General features: G+C 40.9%; 1 protein-coding gene across 2 annotated transcripts in view; it reads left to right on the forward strand.

Annotated features, from left to right (window-relative positions):
• The window catches only part of jhy (junctional cadherin complex regulator), a 98263-nt gene that overhangs the window by 34006 nt on the left and 38829 nt on the right, over positions 1-25428 (forward strand). For both annotated transcript variants that reach the window (XM_043676816.1, XM_043676817.1), the window contains exon 4: positions 16096-16215. In XM_043676816.1, the coding sequence (XP_043532751.1) occupies positions 16096-16215 (120 nt within the window). The remainder of the gene's footprint in view (positions 1-16095; positions 16216-25428) is intronic.

Genomic DNA, 25428 nt, shown 5'->3' on the forward strand with positions numbered 1-25428 from the left:
AAGAGTGTGTGTGGGTGTCTGTGTGCGCGTCTGTGTGTACCTGTGTCTGTGTGTATGTGAGAGTGTGTGTGTGTAGGAATATCTGTGTGTGTGTGTGTGTGTAGTGCAATGGTGATCACCTGTAATGTGACATGAACCCAAGGTCCCGGTTGAGGCCCTCTCTATGGGTACCGAACTTAACTATCAGCCTCTGCTCGGCCACTTTTCTCTGCTGCCTATCCCGAAGTCCACCTTGGAGGATGGGTCACCCGAAGGTCCAAGGCTGAATGTCCTGGACCACTGAAGTGTTCCCCAAGAAAAAGCAGTTTTGTACATTTTATCATCCTAATCACAAATACAGGTAGTTCCAGTATTGAAGGATATTGTGAGAATTGTAGGCTCATTATAACATCCCGTATGTCAATAAATGTGTTACACTAGACTTCTAAAACTGGCATTTAGAAATTCAAAATTATTTCCTTATTTATAGATTGCGTGGAAAGTTAATATCAATGTAGTTTCCTACATTGTATGATATGTTTAGAAAATCTTTATTTCTTGTTCTTTGTGTCAGTATGGACAAACTTATCTGCATTAAAATAGTTTTGCCTATGACAGGGAGAAAAACTGAACACTTAAAAGAATCAGGATTCTATGACTGTTATAAAAACAATGTTGTAGTAGATGACGAGTAGCATTCTCATCCTGGTGTATTTGAGAGACGTAGCACATCAAAGCAGCAGAATTTGCATATAGTTTGTACAGAGATGAGGATTGAAGTTCACCAGGAATATAAATCTTTCACTAATTAGAGGAATCATTTTTAAATGCTGTCAGGGTTCATGACGTTGGATAACTTCCTGCTGATTTTTGGATGTCATTATTTCTTTATTGATTACATAATAAAAAATAAGTGAGTTATCCAGCCTAGCCCTTCAGTAAGGATCTTGTAAACCACATATGATAAATGTTGTGCAAAAACCCAGTCTTAAAACAATCCACATCAGTCTTCAGAGAGGTATCAAAGGATGTAACATTGTTTTATAATTATCTGATTCCATACACAGTTAAAACATCCAGAATTATTTGGGAATGATTTCTCAAACAATAGAATGGCCATTTCCAATTTCTCATATCAAAATATATTCAAAAACATAGAGATTGACAATGATAATTCAAAAGGCAGATTTCTGAAGTTACTGTAAGAAATTTATGGATTGAGTAGTATTTTCTTTCAGATAAGCAAGTCACTACTGTTTCCTGTGTTTTTTTTGGTTTTCTGTACAACATAATTATTTTTCTTTTCATTAATATGATGATCTCAACCCTAACTTTACTTCCCTTGTTGATTCAACTATTTTCAGGGGATGAAGAAACAGCATACCTGGTGAACAGAACTATGATGTTTGTTACTGTTTGTTTTAATTTTTTTTCTGGAATGTGGACTTTGCTGCAAAAGCCAGGATTTATTATGCATCTAAAATTGTTAGTATGGGGGATTAACAGTATTGTGTTTGCTGTAATTTCTGGTGTCGTAGTCAATCATATTCTTTATTTCTGCTTTGGAGCAGTTTGATACAATTCAGTAGCTTGCGAGGCCATTTCAGAATCAACCACATTGCTAAGATCTGGACTCACATGTTGCCATTACCAGGTAAGGACAACAGTTTCCTTCCCAGAAGGGAATTACTGATCCAGATGTTTTGTTTTGGTCATCATTAGATTCTTAATTCCAGATTTTTATTGAATTTAAATTCCACCATCTGCCAAAGTGGGATTTGAACCCTAGAACATTGCCTAAGTCTCTGGATTAATATTCTACCAATAATACCACGCAGCTATTGCCTCCCCTGAACTGATTAATCCCTTATGCATGTGTAATTGCAGCTCAGATACTAATTCTAAATACTAACATTGGAAATACATGGAAAATGTTGGTATTTTCACCTTTTATGTGCTGATTGACCAATTCTCATCAAGGAGGAATCACCTAGGAGGAGGTACTCTTGTGGTGTATTTCACAAGATCTGTATCTTAACAAATACTCTTTTGTTTTCCAATTTAAATGAATCTCTCTTTACAAAAATATTTCATTTACAAGTCTCATGTTGCCCTCCTTTTCATATGTCTGTGGGACAGTATCATGTTAGTACATTGCCAGGCCATGAGTTTGTATTTTACATAGTCTCTAATGTTATATTGATGTTCTTATTCTAGGAATCTAGTCACAAAAAGAACAAGAGACAATATGGGAATTTATACAGTTTTTTTAGTATTATTAAAGAGCTAGGTTATTGTTTCTGGCCTCCATCTGTTCTCAGCAGGGCGATAATGTCCTCTCTCACCAATATTAACATATTCAAGTGCCAATTATATCTGATGTAGGAAAACATTGCAGTGTGCCTGTAGTCCTCCACATATTAATTGATGTGCAATCCTTAATTTCCAAAACTAACACCAATCAAGTTATTTAGCAAGGATTTGCAATATCCAAGCTGCAGATATTATTTTGATTAAAGATTTGCAAATTGTCAAAGATAAGTCATTTTATAGAGAAATTGTCATGCTAGGTTGCAATAATTAATTGCAAACTCAATGCATTGTACTGAAAGAAAATGGGAGAGTGGGTTCTTTCTTGATTATATGTTTTATTGAGCTATGTCTCTTGATTACATTTTTTTAAAAGCCATAAGTATTCATTTAACCTGAAGCAGGATTTTGTAGAGGAATAAGACAGTGCTATTTTCTGGGTCTGTAGATTGAAAGAAGCAAAAATGGCCCTTAGTAGAGTGATATGCTCTTCTTGTCAGATGTGGGAGTTTAGGAGAGATCACACATTACTGAGGATTATATCTGCAATAAATGCCGTTGGTTGTGAATCCTGTCAGATCGAATGGATCGGTTGGAGAGGTAGTTAGATGCAGTGAGGAATTTACAAGAGCAAGGGGATGTGATGGATGGCAGTTATAGGAAGGGGGGAAAGTCTCAGATACAGCCTTATAGATGGGTTAACTCCAGGAAAGGTAAGAGAGGTAGGCAAGTAGTGCAGGAGTCTTCTGTGGCTAGCCCCATTTCAAACAAGTATGCTGTTTTAGAAAAAGGTGGGGGGTGATGGATTCTCAGGGGAATGTAGCATGAACAGCCAGGTTTCTGGTATTGAGTCTGGCTCTAATGTAATGAGAGGTACATTGGGTTTCAAGTGATCGATTGTCTTAGAGGGCTCTAGTCCAACGGACAGACAGACATTTCTGTGGCCAGCAGCAAAAATTCAGAATGGTGTGTTGCTTCCCTGGTGCCAGGATCAATGATGTCTCCGAGAGGGTGCAGAATGTTTTCAAGGGGCCAGAGGAGATAATTGTACAATTTGGAATCAACAACATAGGAAAGGAAAACCATGAGATTCTGATGGGAGATTACAGAGAGTTAGGCAGGAATTTAAAAAAGAGGTTCTCGAGAGTAGTAATAGCTGGATTACTCCCAGTGCTACGAGCTAGTGAGGGCAGGAATAGGAGGATAGAGCAGATGAATGCATGGCTAAGGAGCTGGTGTATGGGAGAAGGATTCACATTTTTGGATCATTGGAAGTTGTTTTGGGGTAGAAGTGACCTGAACAAGAAGACAGATTGCACCTAAATTGGAAGGCGGCTAATATACTGGCAGGGAGATTTGCTAGAGCTGCTCAGGAGGATTTAAACTAGTAAGGTGAGACCCAGGGAGATAGTGAGGAAAGAGATCAACCTGAGACTGCTACAGTTGAGAACAAAGGTGAATCAAACAGGCAGGGCAAAGCAGAGAACGAGGTAGGACTGATAAATTAAACTGCATTTATTTCAACACAAGGGGCCTAACAGGGATGGCAGATGAACTCAGGGCGTGGTTAGGAACATGGGACTGGGATATCATAGCAATTACAGAAACATGGCTCAGGGATGGTCAGGACTGGCAGCTTAATGTTCCAGGTTATAAATGCTACATGAAGGATAGAAAGGGAGGCAAGAGAGGGAGTGGTGTTTTTGATAAGGGACAGCATTACAGCTGTGCTGAGGGAGGATATTCCTGGAAATACATCCAGGGAAGTTATTTAGGTGGAACTGAGAAATAAAAAAGGGATGATCACTTTTTTGGGATGTTATTATAGACCCCCTAATAGTTGGAGGGAAATTTAGAAACAAATTTGTAAGCAGATCTCTGTTATCTGTAAGAATAATAGGGTGGTTATGGTAGGAGATTTTAACTGTCACAGTGTGAAGGGTTTAGATGGAGAGGAATTTGTTAAGTTTGGACAAGAAACGTTTCTGGTTCAGTATGTGGGTGTACCTACTCAAGAAGGTGCAAAACGTGACCTACTCTTGGGAAATAAGACGGGACAGGTGACTGAGGTGTCAGTGGGGGAGCACTTTGAGACCAGCAACCATAATTCTATTAGTTTTAAAATAGTGATGGAAAAGGATAGACCAGATCTAAAAGTTGAAGTTCTAATTTGGAGAAAGGCCAATTTTGAAGATATTAGGCAAGAACTTTCAAAAGCTGATTGGGTGCAGATGTTCACAGGTAAAGGGACGGCTGGAAAATGGGAAGCCTTCATTAATGAGGTAAGGAGAGTCCAGAGAAGGTACATTCCTATTCAGGTGAAAGGAAAGGCTGGTAGGTATAAGGAATACTGGATGACTACAGAAATTGAGGTTTTGGTTAAGAAAAGAAAGGAAGCATATGTCAAGTATTGTCAGGATAGATCGACTGAATCCTGAAAAGAGTATAAAGGCAGTAGGAGTATACTTAAGAGGGAAATCAGGAAGGCAAAAAGGGGACATGAGATAGCTTTGGCAAATAGAGTTAAGGAGAATCCAAAAAGGTTTTTTACAAATACATTAAGGGCAAAAGGGTAACTAGGGAGAAAATAGAGCCCCTCAAAGATCAGCAAGGTGGCCTTTGTGTGGAGCCGCAGAAAATGGGGGAGATACTAAATGAGTATTTTGCATCAGTATTTGCTGTGGAGAAGGACATGGAGGATATAGAATGTAGGAAAATAGATGGTGACATCTTGAAAAAATGTCTGTATTACAGAGAAGGAAGTGCTGGATGTCTTGAAACGCATAAAAGTGGATAAATCCCTAGGACCTGGTCAAGTGTATTCTAGAACTCTGTGGGAAGCTAGGAAAGTGATTGCTGGGCCTCTTACTGAGATACTTGTATCATCGATAGTCACAGGTGAGGTGCCGGAAGACTGGAGATTGGCTAACATGATGCCACTGTTTAAGAAAGATGGTAAGGACAAGCCAGGGGAATATAGACCAGTGAGTCTGACGCCGTGGTGGGCAAGTTGTTGGAGGAAATCCTGGGGGACAGGATGTACATGTATTTGGAAAGGCAAGGACTGATTAGGGATAGTCAACATGGCTTTATGCATGGGAAATCATGTCTCACAAAACTTGATTGAGTTTTCTAAAGAAGTAACAAAAAGGATTGATGAGTGCAGAATGGTGTACGTAATCTATATGGACTTCAATAAGGCATTCAACAAGGTTACCCATGGGAGACTGGTTAGCAAAGTTAGATCTCATGGAATACAGGGAGAACTAGCCATTTGGATACAGAACTGGCTCAAAGGTCGAAAACAGAGGTTCGTGGTGGAGGTTTGGTTTTCAGACTGGAGGTCTGTGACCAGTGGAGTGCCACAAGGATTGGTGCTGGGTCCACTACTTTTCATCATTTATATAAATGATTTGGATGTGAGCATAAAAGGTATAGTTAGTAAGTTTGCAGATGACACCAAAATTGGAAGTGTAGTGGACAGCGAAGAAGGTTATCTCAGATTACAACAGATCTTGATTAAATGGGCCAATGGGATGAGAAGTGGCAGATGGAGTTTGATTTAGATAAATGTGAGGTGCTGCATTTTGGGAAAGAAATTTTAGCAGGACTTATACACTTATACACTCCGTATTACAGCGAAGGAAGTGCTGGATGTCTTGAAACGCGTAAAAATGGATAAATCCCTAGGACCTGATCAAATGTGTTGCTGAACAAAGAGATCTTGGAATCCAGGTTCATAGCTCCTTGAAAGTGGAATCACACGTAGATAGGATAGTGAAGAAGGCATTTGGTATTCTTTCCTTTATTGGTCAGAGTATTGAGTACAGAAATTGGGAGGTCGTGTTGTGGCTGTACAGGACATTGATTAGGTCACTGTTGGAATATTGCGTGCAATTCTGGTCTCCTTCCTATCGGAAAGATGTTGTGAATCTTGAAAGGGTTCAGAAAAGATTTACAAGCATGTTGCCAGGGTTGGAGGATTCGAGCTATGGGGAGAGGTTGAATAGGCTAGGGCTGTTTTCCCTGGAGTGTCGACGGCTGAGGTGTGACCTTATAGAGGTTTACAAAATCATGACGGGCATGTATAGGATAAATAGGCAAAGTCTTTTCTCTGGGGTGGGGAGTTGAGGACTGGAGGGCATAGGTTTAGGATGAGAGGAGAAACATATAACAGAGACCTAAGCGGCAACTTTTTCACGCAGAGGGTGGTACGTGTATGGAGGCAAGTACAATTACAACGTTTAAAAGCCATCTGGATAGGTATGTGAATAGTAGGGGTTTGGAGGGATATGGGCCGGGTGCTGGCAGGTGGGACTGGATTGGGTTGGGATATCTCATCGGCATGGACAGGTTGGATCGAAGGATCTGTTTCCATGGTGTACATCTCTATGTCTTTATGATTCTAAGCAGAGTCATGTTGATGTGTCATTTCAAGATTGATTTGGTATAAATAATGCCAAATCAACTTAAAATAATTGCAAACTTTCAATGCCCACTGGCTCTCTTATCCACGTTTATAGAAACAAGGTTTTCCCTGTAAGTTTGTATCCTTTTTTGAGGACTCATTTTGTACTTTGTTCAGATTCCAGAGGAGACCATAAACTTAGGTTATGTTCCAGTTAGGGATTAGCATTTTTTTGTTCTTCTTAACGAGATTAAGTTTGAGCTGCCAGCTATCTATGAAGAGAAAAAGGTCACAAGATTCCCCGATTTTGAACAAACAAGCTCAACTTTATTATGCAGTCTAGAGAAGGTTCACTAAGTTGATGCCAGGTATGGAGGGGTCTGTCTTATGAGAAGAGTACGTGATCCTGTATTCATTTGAATGTAGAAAAATGAGAGGCAACCTTATTAAACATACAATATTATTCGGGGATTTGACAGGGTAGATGCAGAGAGGCTGTTTCTCTTTCTGGAAAAGTCAGGGCCCAGAGGGTATAATCTTAGAATAAAGAGTTTCTTAGTTAAGACACGATGAAGAGGAATTTCTTTCCTCAGAGTAGTGAATTGTGGAATTCTTTACCACTGAGGGCTATTGAGGCTGAGTCATCAAGTATATTTAAGCCTGAGAAAGACATTTTTAGTCAGTCTGGATATGAAGGTTTATGGGGAAAAAGCAGGGCAGTAGAGTTGAGGATTATCAGATTAGCCATGATTTAATTCAGTGGTGGAGTAGACTTGATGTGCCAAGTGACCTACTTCTGCACCTACATCTTACAGTCTTGTAGTGGGATTCCAGAGGTAGGTGAGAATGCCTCCCCTTGATGTCAAGGGAGCATTTGACCAAGTGTAGCATCAGGGAGTTTTAGCAAAACTGGAGTTAATGGGAATTAGATTGCCAACTCTCTGCTGGTTGAAGTCATACTTGCCATAAAGGAAGATGGTTGTGGTTGTTGAAAGTCAGACAGCTTAGCTCCGAGACATCTCTGCAGGTGTTCCTCAGGGGAATTCCATCAGCCCAAGCATATTTGGCTGCTCCATCAATGATCGTCTGGCAGTGACCTTCCCAGCCTTACATGTCAGACACGTAATGTTACCTATTGATTGCTTAATGTTCAGCACTCTACTGCCCTGCTTTTTCCTCTGATACTGAAGTAGTCTGTATCCAAGTGCAGCAAGACAAGGATAGTATTCAGGTTTGGCTGACAAGTAGCACATAATATTCATGCTGTACTTAGGATCTGAGATTTCAAGACTCGGAGATACATTTTTGAGGTGAGAGGAGAGATATTTAAAAAAGATATGAGCAGCAAATTTTTTACACAAGGGTGATTGGCATGTTGAATGAACTCCCTGAGAAAGTATTGGATGTGGGTGCAATTACAATGTTTAAAAGACATTTGGATAAGAACATGAAGAAGAAAGGTTTGGAGGGATATGGGTCAGGAGCAGGCAGGTGGGGACTAGTTTGGTTTAGGATTATGTTCAGCGTGGACTGGTGGTAAAGAATAGCCCTCAGTGGTAAAGAATTCCACAATTCACTACTCTGAGGAAAGAAATTCCTCTTCATCGTGTCTTACAGTCCATGCTCTGTGACTGTAAGAGAGAATTTAACCTTTGCCCCTTGGCATTCATTCAATGACACCATCATCACTGAACCACCCACTATTAATGTCCTGGGGATTACCATTTGCCAGAAACTAAGGTGAACTAGCGATAAGTAAAATGGCTAAAACAGCAGGCAAGAGACAGGGATTCCAGAAGTGTATTGCTCAGCTCCTGACTCCACAAAGTCTGTACACCAACTGCAAGCCAAAGGTCAGGAATTTGCTGGAATATTTCCCATTTGCCTGGATGAGTGCATCCCCAACTTGATACCACATTCACAAACATTCACAGCCTTCCAGCACTGATGCTCAGTAACAGCAGCAGTAATGAACCATGTACACGATGCATTGCAGAAATTCACCAAGCCTCCTTAGACAACACCTTCCAAACCCAGGACTGCCACTATCTAGAACACAAACAGCCAATACCTCGGAGCACAGCCATGTATAGGTACCCCTCCAAGCCATCTGAACTTGGAAGCACATTGTCTTTCCTTCAGAGCAACTCTGTCAAGATCCTGGAAGTCCTTTTCTAATAAATTGTGGCTATACCTACAACGAATGGATTCCGGTGATTCAAGAAGGCTGCTGTCCATTACTTTCTCAAAGTCAACTCAGGATGGGCAATAAATGCTGCCCCAGCCAGTGAACCCACGCCCCTGAATGAATTTTAAAAAATGTAATTATTTTTAAGTGTGAATATTAATACTATTATGTCAATCAGTTGCAGGTGATGCAGGATTGTGTTTTATTTCAATCAAACTATTTGGATCCATTCCGAAACACTTAGGTGGTAGCTGTGCCTGGAACCTGAATTTCTTGAACAGAGGTATACTAACTTCTGCAATGCCACACAACCCTTTCAGGACTTGTGGCTTTAATTTACTCATAACCAATAGCAATTGGATTCTATTTGCTAATGGAATACAGCTGATAGTATTTTAGAAAGAAAAGCTGAAACAATGGTTGATTTGCCTGAGTACAGCAGAATTATTTCTTCATTAAACCATGGTGAGTAAAAGATAATTGCAGAATGTAGCTGTGTATGAAGTCAGTTCCAATCACCTTACAGTGTCATCTCAAAGCAACTAATTACTTCTATTAAACAGTTGTCTCTTCTTTCTGTGGATTATTTTCTTTGAAGTTATCAATATTGAACACAATTTTGCTGTGAGATTTTTGGGTACTGCTTCATTTTACTTTAGCCTTTAACATTACGTTTCGAAGAGAGATAATTGATGTTATCACATCAGTTTATTAGCGACAAATAAGCTTGATATTGAATCTATAAAAATGAATTTGCTGTTGCGTAAAGCAGCAACTTTTCCAGTCATGTTAGTCTAGGAGAACCTGTTGACTTCTTTTGATAATAGATGTAGCTGTACATCTACCTCAGCTGCACTTAAACTAGCTCCTTCCCTTACCAATAACTGTCACTTCAAAGTGGAAAGACATAATATACAATTTATTAATGGCTCATTGGCTCTAGACCAAAAGGCCTGGGCTCTCAGTGCAGCATATTTCGCCTTAGTATGAACATCTAATCAAGATTGCCCAAGCCCCCACAATAGCAGCCAAATGCAATTCAACAACCGTGAGCCTTTGAAGTCCTATTGCAGATTTCAGTACCCAAGCCTGGGATAATAGCATGCCATGATTGCAAGCTTTGTTGTATATGCTCGGTGGAGAAGTAATTACGAACTCAATTTAACAGAAAGAACATTACACAGCTTATGATGCTCAAAATGTAACTTCATTTGATCATTTTCTCAATTTGATTGGTATTATTAGAATAGCTCAGAAAAGAACATGGCAGAGGTTGAGGCCTGCGTCACAGTGAAAGAGATAATGAGGAACTATGTTGTGATTGTGTCTGAGCAATCAACACCTGAAATAGACGCTGTCTCTGGGAGTCCTTTCAAGCAGTGTACATTTTCCCATGTTATAACTACAGTGCATTTTGAAATGCTGAACATAGTGTAGATTTCATTCAGTAGAGAATTGAACATTTGAGCCAATCCATTGTCTTTTAAAAAAAAACTTATCAAGTACAGACGTGCTTTTAACCAATGATAATCATTATTGAGTCCATTATTTCATAATCATGTTCACTTATTCAGATAAATGGGAATAGTAGGCCAACTTGTATTGAATTACCTCAGTTCTACCTGCAGCATTTTATTCCTGAATTCAAACAAAGATGTTCCATTTTGTTTATTAACATTAACATCACCTGTGCAAAAACAAAAGAACAGATTAAAAAAAACCTTTCCTGCTGATTATGTTTAATATCATGCAAGATCTTCCAGTAAAAATACTTGCTAATTCCTTGCAGTGATTACAAGTTTGTGCACCATATCATAAATAAAGCATCATTTTATTTTTATAAGTAATACATATTTTTTCTGATGAGATTTCTTTTTTCAAAAATACTGATTAATTCCTATATATTGCAAGTTGGTTTTGTTGTGCATAATGTGTTGTTGGAAGTGCCTGTGTCCAACAAACCAACAAACAATTCTGCTACATGGTAGATCTTATATAGTTTTGCCTGCGATAGCACACGTAACTGGTTCATATTTTATATTCATAAATAGGCAAATAATTGCAGCTGAGTAGAATATTTGCAACTTAGTCAGCAAATACTCAATGCAAATGGAAATGACTAATCATTTGGTTTAAATAACTGTAAATCGATAAATTAAAGGAAAGGAGACAACAAGCCAAATTAGTCTCACAATTTAGAACAAAAACATTAGTCTAAATTTACTGGAACACATTTTAGTGGAACATATTTTGTTTGAACTTCTCAGCTGGCTACTCAGTTCACTCAATAATTATGCTGGATATCAGTTCACCTGTGGCATAGCAGGATCCCCATGGACTAAATACAAATTCATCCGCTGGAGAAACCAGAGAGCTGGAAAAGTCTTACTGGTGGACTTAATTTTTTAAATACTTTCCAAATGGCATCTTTAGTTAAGTTTAAGCAAACAGTGATTTCTTTTAAGCTTTTGAATATGAGCAGTAGAACAGTATTAGATTTTGTGGAGCAGTTCTGCTGAATCGCATTTTACAAAATCTTGCTGAAATACAATATCGAAGCAATAAACCTGTAAAGAAAGAAAATATTCAAAAGGGAAATGATTATGCTAAAGTTTAATATATTTCTTGTCCTGGATGTAGGTTTGCTCGCTGAGCTGGAAGGTTCATTTTCAGTTGTTTCGTCACCCTACTAGGTAACATTTTCAGTGGGCCTCCAGGCAAAGCACTGCTGATGATTTCTGTTTTGTATTTATATTTTTGGGTTGGTAATGTCATTTCCTGTGGTGATGTCATCTCCTGTTTTTGTCAAGGGGTGGGAGATGGGGTCTAACTCAATGTGTTTGTTGATAGAGTTCAGGTTGGAATGCCATGCTTCTAGGAATTCTCATGCATGTCTCTGCTTGGCTTGTACTAGGATGGATGTGTTGTCCCAGTCGAACTGGTGTCCTTCCTTATCTGCATGTAAGGATACTAGTGAGAGAGGGTAATGTCATTTTGTGGCTAGTTGATGTTCATGTATCCTGGTGGCTAGCTTTCTGCCTGTTTGTCCAATGTAGTCTTTATTACAGTTCTTGCAGGGTAATTTATAAATGACGTTAGTTTTGCTTGTTGTCTGTATAGGGTCTTTGAAGTTCATTAACTGTTGCTTTTGTGTGTTGTGGAACTTGAGAGACTCTATACAGACAACAAGCAAAACTAATGTCATTTGCAAAATACTGTGCAAGAACTGTAACAAACACTACATTGTACAAACAGATAGAAAACTAGCCACCAGGATACATGAACACCAACTAGCCACAAAACGACATGACCCTCTCTCACTAGTATCCTTGCATACATATAAGGAAGGACACCACTTCGACTGGGACATCACATCCATCCTAGAACAAGCCAAACAGGGACATGCATGAGAATTCCTAGAAGCATGGCATTCCAACTGGAACTCTATCAACATACGCATCGAGTTAAACTCCATATATCACCCTCTGAGAAAAATAACAGGAAATGATATCACGACAGGAAATGACATTACCGACCCAAAAGATAAATAGAAAGCAGAAATCATCAGCAGTGCTTCGCCCAGAGGCCCACTGAAGATGTTACCTAGTAGGGTGACGAAACGTCTGGAAATGAACCTTCCAGCTCAATGAGCAAACTTACATCCAGAGCCTCAGCCTGAGCTACAAATCTTCTCAAAATGCGCTAATATTTCTTGTCCTTCACAATAAAGAACCACTGTTAAAATAGCTGGAATGAAATGACAATGAGTCATTCTTTTATTACATGCAGTTATTTATTTATTCAAACATATAGTTTCAGGGGTAAATTGTTTATTCTTTAGCTGCAGCTGGTTAGGAAAGTACTACATTATTTGCTTGGTTTCAGTTAGTAATAATTAGTTTGGCTCTCAGGAGATCCCATAGTGATGTCTTCCCAAATTCTTTAGGTGGACTCTACTTCCCACTCCAGCTTTCCATGTAGTGTTGCTTTGTTTTTCTCGTTAAAAAAGACTGTAATAGTTAACTTAGTTACAAAGCAGAAAAGTAAGATAATCAAAGAATGTGTAAATAGGTAAAAATGTATCTAGGGTGGCAACTTGTAAACTTTTCGCTGTATTCATGTGAGTACATATGACAATAAATCTAATTCAAATTTCAGTTCAAATTAATGGTGTAATTTCTGAGTCACTCTGAGCTACCAGAGTGAATTATAGGACATTGAAACGTAGGAACTTTACAGCACAGTACAGGCCTTTCAGCCCTCAATGTTGTGCCGACCTGTCAAACCAATCTAATGCCCATCTAACCAACACTATTCCATTATCATCCACCTATTTATCCAATAACCATTTAAATGCCTTTAATGTTGGCAAGTCCACTACTGTTGCAGACAAGGCATTCTACGCCCTTACAACTCTGAGTAAAATAACTACCTCTGACATCTGTCCTATATCTATTACCACTCAATTTAAAGCTACGTCCCCTTGTGCTAGCCATTACCATTCAAGGAAATATGCTCTCACTATCCATCCTATCTAACACTAATTATCTTACATGTCCTAATTAAGTCACCGCTCAACCTCCTTCTCTCTAACGAAAACAGCCTCGAGTCCCCTGCCTTCCCTCCATACCATATGCCTTGCTTAATCTTTTCTCCCTTATTTACTAAAAGGAACAGGCTGAACCTTACACATTTTTGGTTGTGTCAGTTTCATCATGTTTCTTGGAGGATTTCTTATCCTGAGGTCTATCAAGACACCTTTCATAACTTCTCAAATTTGCCTTCTTAACAATATATACCACTCTAGTGGCACCTCTCTCATGTCAGTTCTAGCTCCATCTTTCCATGGACTATTCCTGGGAAAATCCACCTTTTATCAGATATCTAATATGAAAGACTGGCATCCATATTTAAAGGCCTCTGTGCATTCCAAAGCTGGCCTGCTCGATGATGAGCATACATTCAGAAAATGTAGGAGAAGGAGAAAATAATGTCACAATTCTCTGAGGGGGACCTGGTAGTCCAGGTGGATGTGTTTGTGTAGAGAAGGGCTGTCATTTTCCTGGAGGACTGGCAGTAGAGTCTACGACACCAGACCTGACAGTCTGGCCCGAGGTCAGTATCTAGGTCTGTTCATCTTCTATGATCAAGAGGAACAGCCAGCAATGCTGCAAAATTATTTTACACTCCACCAGGGCAAGACCACTTTTTTTCTGCTACCTGGCACTCACGGTGTCTCTGCAGCTGCTCTCATCTGCCACTCTATGCACTAGGACTTACTCAGGATACTCATGATGGTAATCACAGGTATAAAACCTGTGTCAACCGTAATTCTAAGTGGGAGCTGTATCAGAAATGCTTAGAAATGTATTAAAACTAAGCCTGAACAATTAGCAACACCCCCACACACCATTGTACCCCATAAATTCTTAAAGAAATTAAAAGTCTTTGAAGCATTAGGAATAGGGTGTATCTTTTAAAAACATCTTAAGTACTTAAAAAAATTACCATAATACAGCAAGCATGCTGACTTGAAAGGGGATACTAGAGATAGTAACATTGAAAGGGGTGTGATCTCACCAGTCCTTCTCCTCTCCAATATTACTCATGACTTTCTGCAATAATGGCTTGCTGCTCACAACCAGACAGGAAGTCCCAGCTGCAAATAGAATGGGCCTTACTTTTAATTGTAATCATTGTAGTCCATCATAGCTCCATCACTGGCAAGAAGATCTGATATTGTATATTTTTGGAGTTGCATGTTTGCTGACAGTTATGCCATTAAAATCATATCTGCATGACACTTCCAAAACCCCTTCCTGGTGACTCACTTCCTTCACAGTTAGCCTCATTTTCGTTTGCTCTGGTACTCTAGTCTTCTATTCACCGATTTTGAAAGGCGGGGAGGAGGAGCTGACTGGTGGCATGTAGATGAAGCCTGCAGATTAAAATTATCTGACCACACTGCTGAGCTTGGGCACATTTGGAGTTTCTCTCTTCTACAAATCCCCTGTCCCATCCCAAACAGCCCAATTCACAGGCACACTTAAAATGATCCCTTTATGATAACGGTGATATCTGTTCAGCTTAGGCATCCAGGGGTGGGACGAGGGCATACAGAATGTGAGGTGGAAATTATATTTTTTGTGGATATTCTTTTTCTGAATTTAAAATGCTACACAATTCACTTTATTGGGTCCAGTGGGTATAACAGCTGCACCTTCCAAACATTGAATTAAGTGGTTGGATGATCATTGGAAGGAGTATTCGGCTTCAATTAGACATCATTGGTGATATGCATTCATCTCAGCAAATGTGAGTCATTGAAGACTGATTAAAAATACATAATCATTGCTTCATTCCTGAAGTGTTTTATTTAAGGACTCTCTTTATCCTCCAAATTGAATGCCCCTGTGACCTTTCACATAATTAATTTGCATTTGTTGATTGTTATCTCGTGAACATGAATGTAATATGGTATTACTACTCTCAGGTCTTTATACTGTTCTGAATGTGGATGCAGTTGTCTCACAGTGGACTATGAAATTTTGCCATGAAATTAACAATGCGGCTAATGGCATTGAGTTATGAACAAATCAAACAGTAACTTGCAGGAAGTATATGTTAATAGTCAAATGTGAAAATTTGAAAGTTGCTGTCTTGAGGTACACCTATCATCTGTAACTTATGTAAAACCACCTCTTGTCATCTCTCCACATTCAAAAGTATTAAATGGTGTGAAACTCTGTTCTAAACCTTCGTGTGAAGATGTGATATGGAAATGCCGAAGTTGGACTGGGGTGGACAAGGTCAAAAAAATACTGTGTGAAAGTGAGGACTGCAGATGCTGGAGATTAGAGTCGAGAGTGTTGGAAAAGCATAGCAGGTCAGGTGTATCCGAGGAGCAGGAGAATTGACGTTTCGGGCAAATGCCCTTCATCGGGAATACTGTGTCTTACACCTCCCTGTCATACCATGCCTGAAGAAGGAGCAGAACTCCGAAAGATTGCAATTTCAAATAAATCTGTTAGACCTTAACCTGGTGTCGTTTGATTTTTGACTTCATGAGAAGAGAAGTGGATTGGAAACGTTTACTTCCTTTCCACAGATGCTGTGAGACCTGTGGAGTTTTACAAGCACATTCTATTTTTGTTTCAGTATTATTTTTCCTGTTGATTTCAATGATACTAACACTCATTTACCTTCACAGCTATCTTCTGCAAAAAGTTCCAAATGTGTGAATACTCATGAGTCTGTCCAGCATGTTTTGGATGGTGAGGAGAGCAGTACTATTGAAATGAAGTGGAAACAAAAGGCACAGAAATTGCAGGTTAGGTTACTTACAGTCTTATTATTTTATGCCATAAATATGCAACTTCTCAGACACTGAAGCAGTCCATGTTTACATGCAACAAGGCCCAGACAACATTCAACGTTGGGCTGACAAGTGGCAAATAATGTTTATATTGCACAAATGTCAGGCAATAACCTTTTCCAATAAGAGACAATTTAACCACCACCCCTTGACATTCAATGGTGTCACCATCAGTGATTGTTGCAAGAGCAGATCAGAGGATAGGAATACTGCATTGAATAACTCACCTTCTAACTCCTAAAGCCTGTCCACTATTTACAAGGCACAAGTCAGGCACTTGCTGGATGAGTGCAGCTCCAACAGCATTCAAGAAACTTGACGCAATCCAGAACAAAGCAGTCTGCTCAATTGGCATCCCATCCACCAGCAGTGTGTGCTATCTACAAGAACTGCAAAATTCACCAAATATCCTTAGACAGCACCTTACAAACCTATGTTCACTTCCATCTAAAAGGACAAGGGCAACAGATACATGGGACCACTACCTGTAAATTCCCTTCCAGTTCATTAACCATACTGACTTAGGAATATGTGGAGGGGGGATCAAAAAGGATGGCGCTGGAAAAACACAGCAGGTCAGGCAGCATCCAAGGAGCAGGAAAGTCGACATTTTGAGCATTAGCTCTTCTTCAAGAATGTCCTGGCATTCCGGATGAAGGGCTTATGCCCATGCTGTGCTTTTCCAGCACCATCCTTACAACTTACAATTCTGACGCTCCAGCATCTGCAGTCCTCACTTTTTCCTGACTTAGAAATATATCACTGTTTCTTCATTGTCAATGGTTCAAAATCCTGGAAATTCCTCCCTAATGATATTGGGGTTTACCTATAACACATGGACTGTAGCAGTTCAAGAGGCAGCTCACACACCACCTCAAGGACAAATAGAGGACTCCAGTAAATGCTGGCTAGCGTGTGATGCCCAACATCCACGAGAGAGTTTAAAAAGGGACATATTCACAATTTAGGTTAAGATATTTGATCAAAGTAATCACTAACATCCAAAATTCATCTTTTTTATAACGTTAATGTGATATTTTGAACATGGTACAGCACTAGTTTTAAAGATTACCTATCCTTAAGCACGGTAGAATAAGGCACAGATTATGTCTGTATTCAGTGATGAAGCTTTACATATAGTTCAGCAGCAACTGATATTTAATAGGCAGTAATCATAAGTAGTGTTAAGGTTATTAGGTTTGTTATTATTAACTTATCATTTTTGTTGGCGATGCTTCAATAGTCCCAGACTATGGACACATAATTGGCACAGAATGTGTAGATTGCAGTAGCTTGTGATGTTATCAATCTTCTCCTTGAATGCCAGAGAATTCTTCCCTTGATCTTCCTTCATCTTTCCCAGTCCACTTGCCACTTGAAGAAGGCAGCTGCCTGATTAGGACTGCTCTGGTATCAAGGACTTGTATTTTTTAAAATATTTTTATAGAAAAAAAATTTTTCTTTGCAAAATTATAAAATTACATAAATATGAAAATATAACATTACAACAACAAAAACAACAACAATAAACAAACTACTATACTTCTGTACAAAAGAACTCACAACTACACTCATTACACCTTAATAAATAAATAACACAGCTCAGCGTAACAAAACCTCAGCTCTCCACTTTTGAGGGCACTCTTTCAGTGAGTACTCTCTATCATTTGTTAGGCGGAGGTTCCTCGGATGACATTGAGCGATTATGGGAGGTCTGGGAGAGAGAGTTAAACCCACGTTTGCTCAAAATTGTTCCTCTCAGGACATTAGACATATTAAACCAAACCACCATAGCTAGGCAAAAGCCCTAATTAAAATGGGGAACAGATCTGCTTCCAAATACTTCAAAAAGGGCTGCCATGTCTTCTTAAAAAATGACCGTTTTCTGGTGTACCATGTTTGTAAGAAAGTCCAAAGGAATGTATTCCATAATTAACTTATGCCACCCTGACCGAGCCAGGGGGTTCTCAAACACCCAGCACATCAGAATGTTCTTCCTTGCACAATAAGTGAGGATGCTAAAAAGCTTTTTCCCGTGTACATCTCAGGGAGATAAATTAGGCAAACCCAGGAGAAGAGAAACTGTTCCACCTTGACATTGGTCCCCAAGACCCTCTCTATTACCCCTGCCACAGCGCTCCAGAACGTACAAACAATGAGTGAGGGTACCTATATTTATGTTACATTTGGGACACATTGAAGATGCACCCTGCTTAAATTTGCAAGATGATCTGAGGCCAGATGAGCCCTATGGAGAATCTTTAACTGCATAGCATGGGTCCTATTACATATTGAAATCTTCCTCGCATTCTCACAAATGTCCTCCCACGTTTACGGAGTGATCTCTACCCATAACTCTCTCCCCCAGACCTCCCATAATCACTCGATGTCATCCGAGGAACCTCCCCCCAACAAATGATGGAGAGTACTCACTGAAAGAGTACTCTTAGCCTGAAGCACCCACTTTTCCGTATAAGATCTGTAACTGATGCCGTATCAGTCAGAAGTGTAGTATCTTTTCAGATAAAATCTCAGAATCTGAGACGGAAGAGGTCTCTACTCGATAATCCATATTTATGAATTATTAAATTAGATTACTTACAGTGTGGAAACAGACCCTTCAGCCCAACAAGTCCACACCGACCCTCTGAAGAGCAACCCACCCAGACCCATTCCCCTACATTTACCCATTCACCTAACACTACGGACAATTTAGCATGACCAACTCACCTAACCTGCACATTTTTGGACTGTGGGAGGAAACCGAAGCAGACATGGGGATAGTATGCAAGCTCCACACACACAGTTGCCTGAGGCGGGAATTGAACCCGGGTCTCTGGCGCTGTGAGGCAGCAGTGCTAACTGCTGTGCCACCGTACCACCCATGGCATTTGTTTGATCAAATGACATTAACATTTCATCTTCGAACAGGTTATCCCAAACAAGAGACTCCCCTATCCGCCCCAATATTTTGCCTGGGAGGCCTCAATGTCTGACCATATCAATGCCCAAGTCCTCACAGGCCCAATCACTCACAAAAGATAGAAGGGAGCTCAATTGATACCTTTTGACATCCGGGAGATCCACTCCTCCCAAACTCTGGAGCATTTGCAATTTTGTAAGCATGATAAGGGGCCGCTTTTGGTGCCAAATAGAAGAACTAATGCAGCTATTTAATTTCCAAAATGTTTGTCTCAGAAAAAGCAAAGGAAGCATCCACAGAGGGTATAATAAGCAAGGAAGACCATTCATTTTCATAAGAGCGACACAACCTAGCCATGATATTGGAAGGGCCCCCCACCTTAGAAGGTCTTTTTTAATTTTGTCAAAGAAATGAACAAAATTAGCCTTGAATAACTGATCAAAACTAGGGGTAACAGAGAGGCCCAAATAAAGAAAGCCTCCCTGTGCCCACTTAAAGGGGACCCCACCTTCAACGTCCAGTATTCCCCTAAGACCACATATAGGCATAGCCTCTCGATTTTGAAAAATTGATCATGAAAAAGCCAAATTAATTAATTCATTGTGATCAAATAAGGCACTGAAACTGCCAGGTTCGAAAGAAAAATGAGAAACATCACCCACATATGATGTGATCTTGTGCACCCTCGACCCTACCTTTGGGGCAGCTACATTAGGGTTCCCATGAATAGCCTCTGCCAGCGGCTGAATCACCAATGTGAAGAGCAAAGATGAGAGGGGACAGCCTTGCCAACCGCCCCTACCAATGTTAAAATTATTGGACCGTATACCATTAGTGAGAACTCCTGCCAGAGGATGGCTGTAAAAGGACCCTTACCCATCTGGCAAACACCTCATCCAGGCCAAACTGCTTCAGGGTATAAGAAAGATACAGCCATTCCACCTGGTCAAATGCCTTCTCTGCATCCAAGGAAACTACCAACCCTTGAACTGACCGTTGCTGGCACACTTGAATCATGTTAAGTAGTCTCCTAACATTATTAGAAGACCTGCGACCCTTTATAAAGCCCGTCTGATCCTCCTTAACAGTAGAGGGCAACACCCTTTCCAACCTCAATGTCGATAAAATTTTAAAATCAGAGTTTAAAAGTGAGATGGATCTCTAAGAAGCACAGTCCTCTGGGGCCTTTCCTTTCTTGAGGATAATAGAGATATTAGCCTTTCTCAAGGATGGCTGGAGGCAATCCTGACTATATGAATAGTTATAGCAGTGGTCCTGACAGTATGTTTATAAAACTCACTGGGCAAATCATCAGGGCCGGGCACTTTACCACTTTGAAGTTGCCTCACTGCCTCCTTTATCTCTTGAGCTGTTAATGGAATACTAAGGGGAGACGCCTGCTCAGCAGAAGCACCAGGAAGATCCAAATTCCTAAAGAGACTCCATCTTATCCCATCTGTCCTCACAGCATTCAGACTGGTAAAGTTCAGAGTTAAACCTCCGAAATGCCTCATTGATGTTCTTAGCATTGTAAGAGTCCCATTCCGTTCCCTAATAGAAGCAATAGATTGGGAGGCATTGTTCTTCCTGACCAAATTTTCCAAGTATTTACCTGGCCTATCACCATGCTAAAACAGCCTCTGCTGCACAAAGGGAAGTTCCTTTCTTGCTGTCTGCGTGAGCATGGAGTTTAAGGTGGATCGGAGAGCTGTGATCCATTGCAGCTTAAGTCACTGACAGTTTCCTGTAATATGCCATCTCAGCTGCCTTCAGTTGTATCTCAAGCAGACACTGCTGCTCTCCCTTCTCTTGCTTCTGGCTGGCAGAGTATGAGATAATCATCCCTCTAGCATAGACCTTAGCATTTACATTATATTTACATTTACATTACATTACATTACAGTGTGGAAACAGGCCCTTCGGCCCAACAAGTCCACACCGACCCGCCGAAGCGCAACCCACCCATACCCCTACATTTACCCCTTACCTAACACTACGGGCAACTTAGCATGGCCAATTCACCTGACCTGCACATCTTTGAACTGTGGGAGGAAACCGGAGCACCCGGAGGAAACCCACGCAGACACGGGCAGAATGTGCAAACTCCACACAGTCAGTCACCTGAGGCGGGAATTGAACCCGGGTCTCTGGCGCTGTGAGGCAGCAGTGCTAACCACTGTGCCACCGTGCCACCCAAAGCAGTCTCTCAAAGAATGGGTGGACTACTAGCTGATTCCTGATGAAGGCCTTTTGCTTGAAACATTGATTTCCTTGCTCCTCGGATGCTGCCTGACCTGCTGTGCATTTCTAGCACCACACTCTTGATTCGGATTACTAATTTTACTGAATTAGTGGCCAAAAAATTTTCAAATTCCCTAGGGAGGTAATCTATAAACTTGCTGTCCTTGAGGATGAAGGGATCCATTCACCATTACCATGAGCCCACTGCATTACCCTTAATCTTAACCATAACTAATACATGCTGCATGATCAGAGGTGGCAATTTTCCCAATCAAACAGGATACTACCAAATCTAAAAAAAAGCCACGGGAGTTAGGAATTAATCAATCCTTGTGTGGCATTTATGAGGATTGGAAAAGAACGTAAAATCTCTGTCCATAGGGTGTTAACATCTCCAAACGTCTACCAACCCCAGTTCCACCCATAGATACCTAACTGCTTAGATTGTGAAGAAAGCTTTGGGGGGCCTTTGGGCATTCTATCCAGCACAGGATCCATAAGGCAACTAAAGTGCCCCCCCCCCTTAATAGTATGCGCACCGCCAAGGCCATCAGCTTAGATAGTGTGTCAGTCAGACATTTAAGAGGGTGGGCCGGAGGACAGGAGACATTCAAAATATCATATTCCTCACCATGTATAAGAGCCTTAAGAATAACCAAGGAATATTAAATGGGAGACCCTTCTGGACGAGCATTGCCACTCCTCTGCTCAAAGTACTAAAAGACGAGAAAAACACCTGATCAAACCCAGCCTGCTGCAAGTGTTCCTTGTCATTAAGAGGAGTCTCCTGCAACAGGGCAACTTCCACCTTCTCCCTTCTAAGGCTTAACATCATCTTTTTTTCTTTTAACTGGCAAATGAATCCCTCTGATATTCTAGGTGTGCCATTTAAGAATGCCACTAACCATGATCCTTTACAATCACCGTTGACCTGCCAAGAGGAAGAATTTGTCTTGCAACACGCTGAGCATACTCAAAAGGAGACTCATAGAGCCTATTTACAAAAAAACCCAAAATAAAGCCATCCGCAAAACACAAAAGGTACTTAATTGGGACTCTACCCTCTGTCCACAGAGGGTGCTTACCTTTCCCACGCACACCTCCATTCCCCCTTCCAGCTCGAGCCGCACCCCAAACCCAAGCAATGGAAGAAACCAAACAGAGAACATTGTAAACACAAAGGTATAGCAAAAACAGTGAGCAGTCTGCCCACTCCCTATAAAATATCAATTCCATTCCAGCCCAGAGAGAAAAAAACCCACCAACAACAACTTGTTTGGGAAAAGAGTGAAAGTACAAGAAATAAACACAAGACAAAAAAAACAGACAGTATTGTCCATGTCCATAAATACATCTACATTATTTTAAAGTGTCCAAGCAGTTTTTGGCTTGCTCCAAGGAATCAAACGACCGCACAGTCTCCTCATAAGTCATATGAAGCACTGCTGGATATCTCATCAAATAATGAATACCGAGGTCCTTTAACCTTCTCTTAACCTCATCAAACAGTTTTCTTTTATGGATCACTGCCACAGAAAAGTCCTGGGAAAACATTATCTTAGTTCCCTGGTAGGTCAGGGCCTGTGGATCTCTCCCCAACCTTTTCGGTGTTTCCATGACTCTCTGATTATCCCTGTAACATTGAAATCATATCAGAACCGGGTGAGGGCACTGACATTGACCGGATCTGCACACTGCAACCCAGTGAGCTCCGTCAACCTTCACCTGGTCTGCCTCGGCATTCCAGCCAAAAGATTGTGGCAACTCGTCTTCAAAAAAAACTTGCTGGCTGCCCACCTTCTACTCCCTCTGGCAGGCCAACGACCCGGATATTTTTCCTCCAGCTTCTATTTTCCAGGTCATTGACTTGCTCAGCGAGGGCCTGAACCTGTTTCTCAAGGGCCTGGATCCGGCCCGCTGAGGACTCGACCTCAATCTCTGACGCCACGGTCCGCTGCTCAACCACTTCAACTCATTTCCTGAGCACTTCCAACTCCTTCTTGTGCTTTTGTAGCATGACTGAGATGGGCTCCAGTTGATTACGAGTCTCTTCCCTCATCTCCTGGATCAGCTGTCTGATCGCTCTGAGTTCCTCCACGATGTTTTGCTGTGCATGCATTTCTTTCACAGGCTGCAGAGGGAGCTGCAGCTGCTTCCCCAGTTGCAGTCTCAGGCCTACCCGATGTTTCCGAATGTCCCAACTGTCGAGACTTGGCCGTTTGTTTCCCCTTCATCACTCTCGCATGCTCGAAAATGGATTTAAACGCTTATATTACCGTTTAACAATATTTTTTTCCATACAAAACTACGGTGGGGGTGCAAAATTATTACTACCCTGGATTGGGGTGCAAAGCTCAGCAAGGCTGATCTATTCAGATCACTGCCATCTTGAATCCCCCAAGGACGTTAATATAATTTATTTCTTGAGCCTGGTAATGTACCCTGTGTGAATTATTTGTTTGAACTTTCTAATTAATACAGGACAGGTAAGGAGAATGTGAGAATGTTCACCTCCCTCCCAGTCTGTCACTCAGCTTTCCTTTTAGCTGAAGGTCTCTTCCTGATCTGTCCAAAAACTTACAAAGATCAAAGCTGACCCAGGACATCAGATAAACTCCTTGATTTCAGTTCAGAAATGCAATGAGCACAATCTTATCTCTACTTTATCTTAGTTCCTTCAAATTATTTATGCCTTTCCTGAAAGATAAAATTAATGCTATGCCAGGTAGTTCCATAACAGTTCTATACTATCCTAAAACAAAATTATTAAGGGTTCTGTATATCTTACAGTGGTAACAAAACAGTGGTGTCTTTAGGCCTCATGCAACTGTGTTCCTTCCACTGTGGTCATGGCACAAATGTTCTTTTTTTTATTCATTTGTGTAATATGGGCATCGCTGGCTAGCCAACATTTTTCACCTGTCTCAATTGCCCTTGAGAAGCTGATGATGAGCTGCATTCTTGAACCGCTGTAGTAACCTGCTATGGGTTGATCCACAAAGCCGTGAGGGAAGAGTTTCTAGGAGTTTGACACAAAGACAGTGAAGGAACAGCGATATATTTCCAAATCAGGATGTGGCTTGGAGGGGAACTTGTAGTTGGTGATATTCCCATGTCTCTGCTGCGCTTATCCTTTTAGATGGAAGTGACCATGGGTTTTGAAGATGCTGTCTGAGGATCTGTGGTGAGTTTCTGCAGTGTATCTTGTAGATAGTATACAATGCTGTTACTGAGGGTCAGTAGTGAAGGGAGTGGATCTTTATGGGTATGACACTAACCAAGATGGTAAAAACAATGACTGCAGATGCTGGAAACCAGATTCTGGATCAGTGGTGCTGGAAGAGCACAGCAATTCAGGCAGCATCCGAAAAGCTTCGAAATCGACATTTCGGGCAAAAGCCCTTCATCAGGAATAAAGGCAGAGAGCCTGAAGCGTGAAGAGATAAGCTAGAGGAGGGTGGGGGTGGGGATAGAGTAGCAAAGACCATCCAATAGTTTTGGTGGGCCGAATGGCCTGTTCCCATGCTGTTCTGTTCTTTGTTCTCATCCTAATGGGTATGGGACCCCTCAATGAGCAAGCCCTCCCCATTAGGTGAATGAGACCTCCATCACCCTGCATCTGATATAACATTCATGGCATAAAGTGACACCGTCCAGTTTAACCTGAATGCTCTGTCCGATAGTGAAACCTACAACCCACACTGGTATCTAACAGGCCCCTGGCTCACATGTGTACACTTCTTAATGTCATTTAATTGTCACATTGCAGAGACTAAACTGAGCCATGTATCCTTGACCTGTCACAGCAGATCATTCATCCCCTTGCAGCATTGGACCCAGATGCTGGAGAAGACCCAAGGGGACTGACTCTCACTGTGCCCTCTGTCCAGGCAACCTTGGTGAGGCAAAAGGATGACCTGATGCCATCCTTGAGGAAATGGGACCTCCTGGCTTTTCCTGACACTCTGGAAGAGAGCTCACAGTGGATTGCGGGGATCATTCTT

This window comes from Chiloscyllium plagiosum, chromosome 35, assembly GCF_004010195.1.
Source record: "Chiloscyllium plagiosum isolate BGI_BamShark_2017 chromosome 35, ASM401019v2, whole genome shotgun sequence".
Lineage (NCBI taxonomy): Eukaryota > Metazoa > Chordata > Chondrichthyes > Orectolobiformes > Hemiscylliidae > Chiloscyllium > Chiloscyllium plagiosum.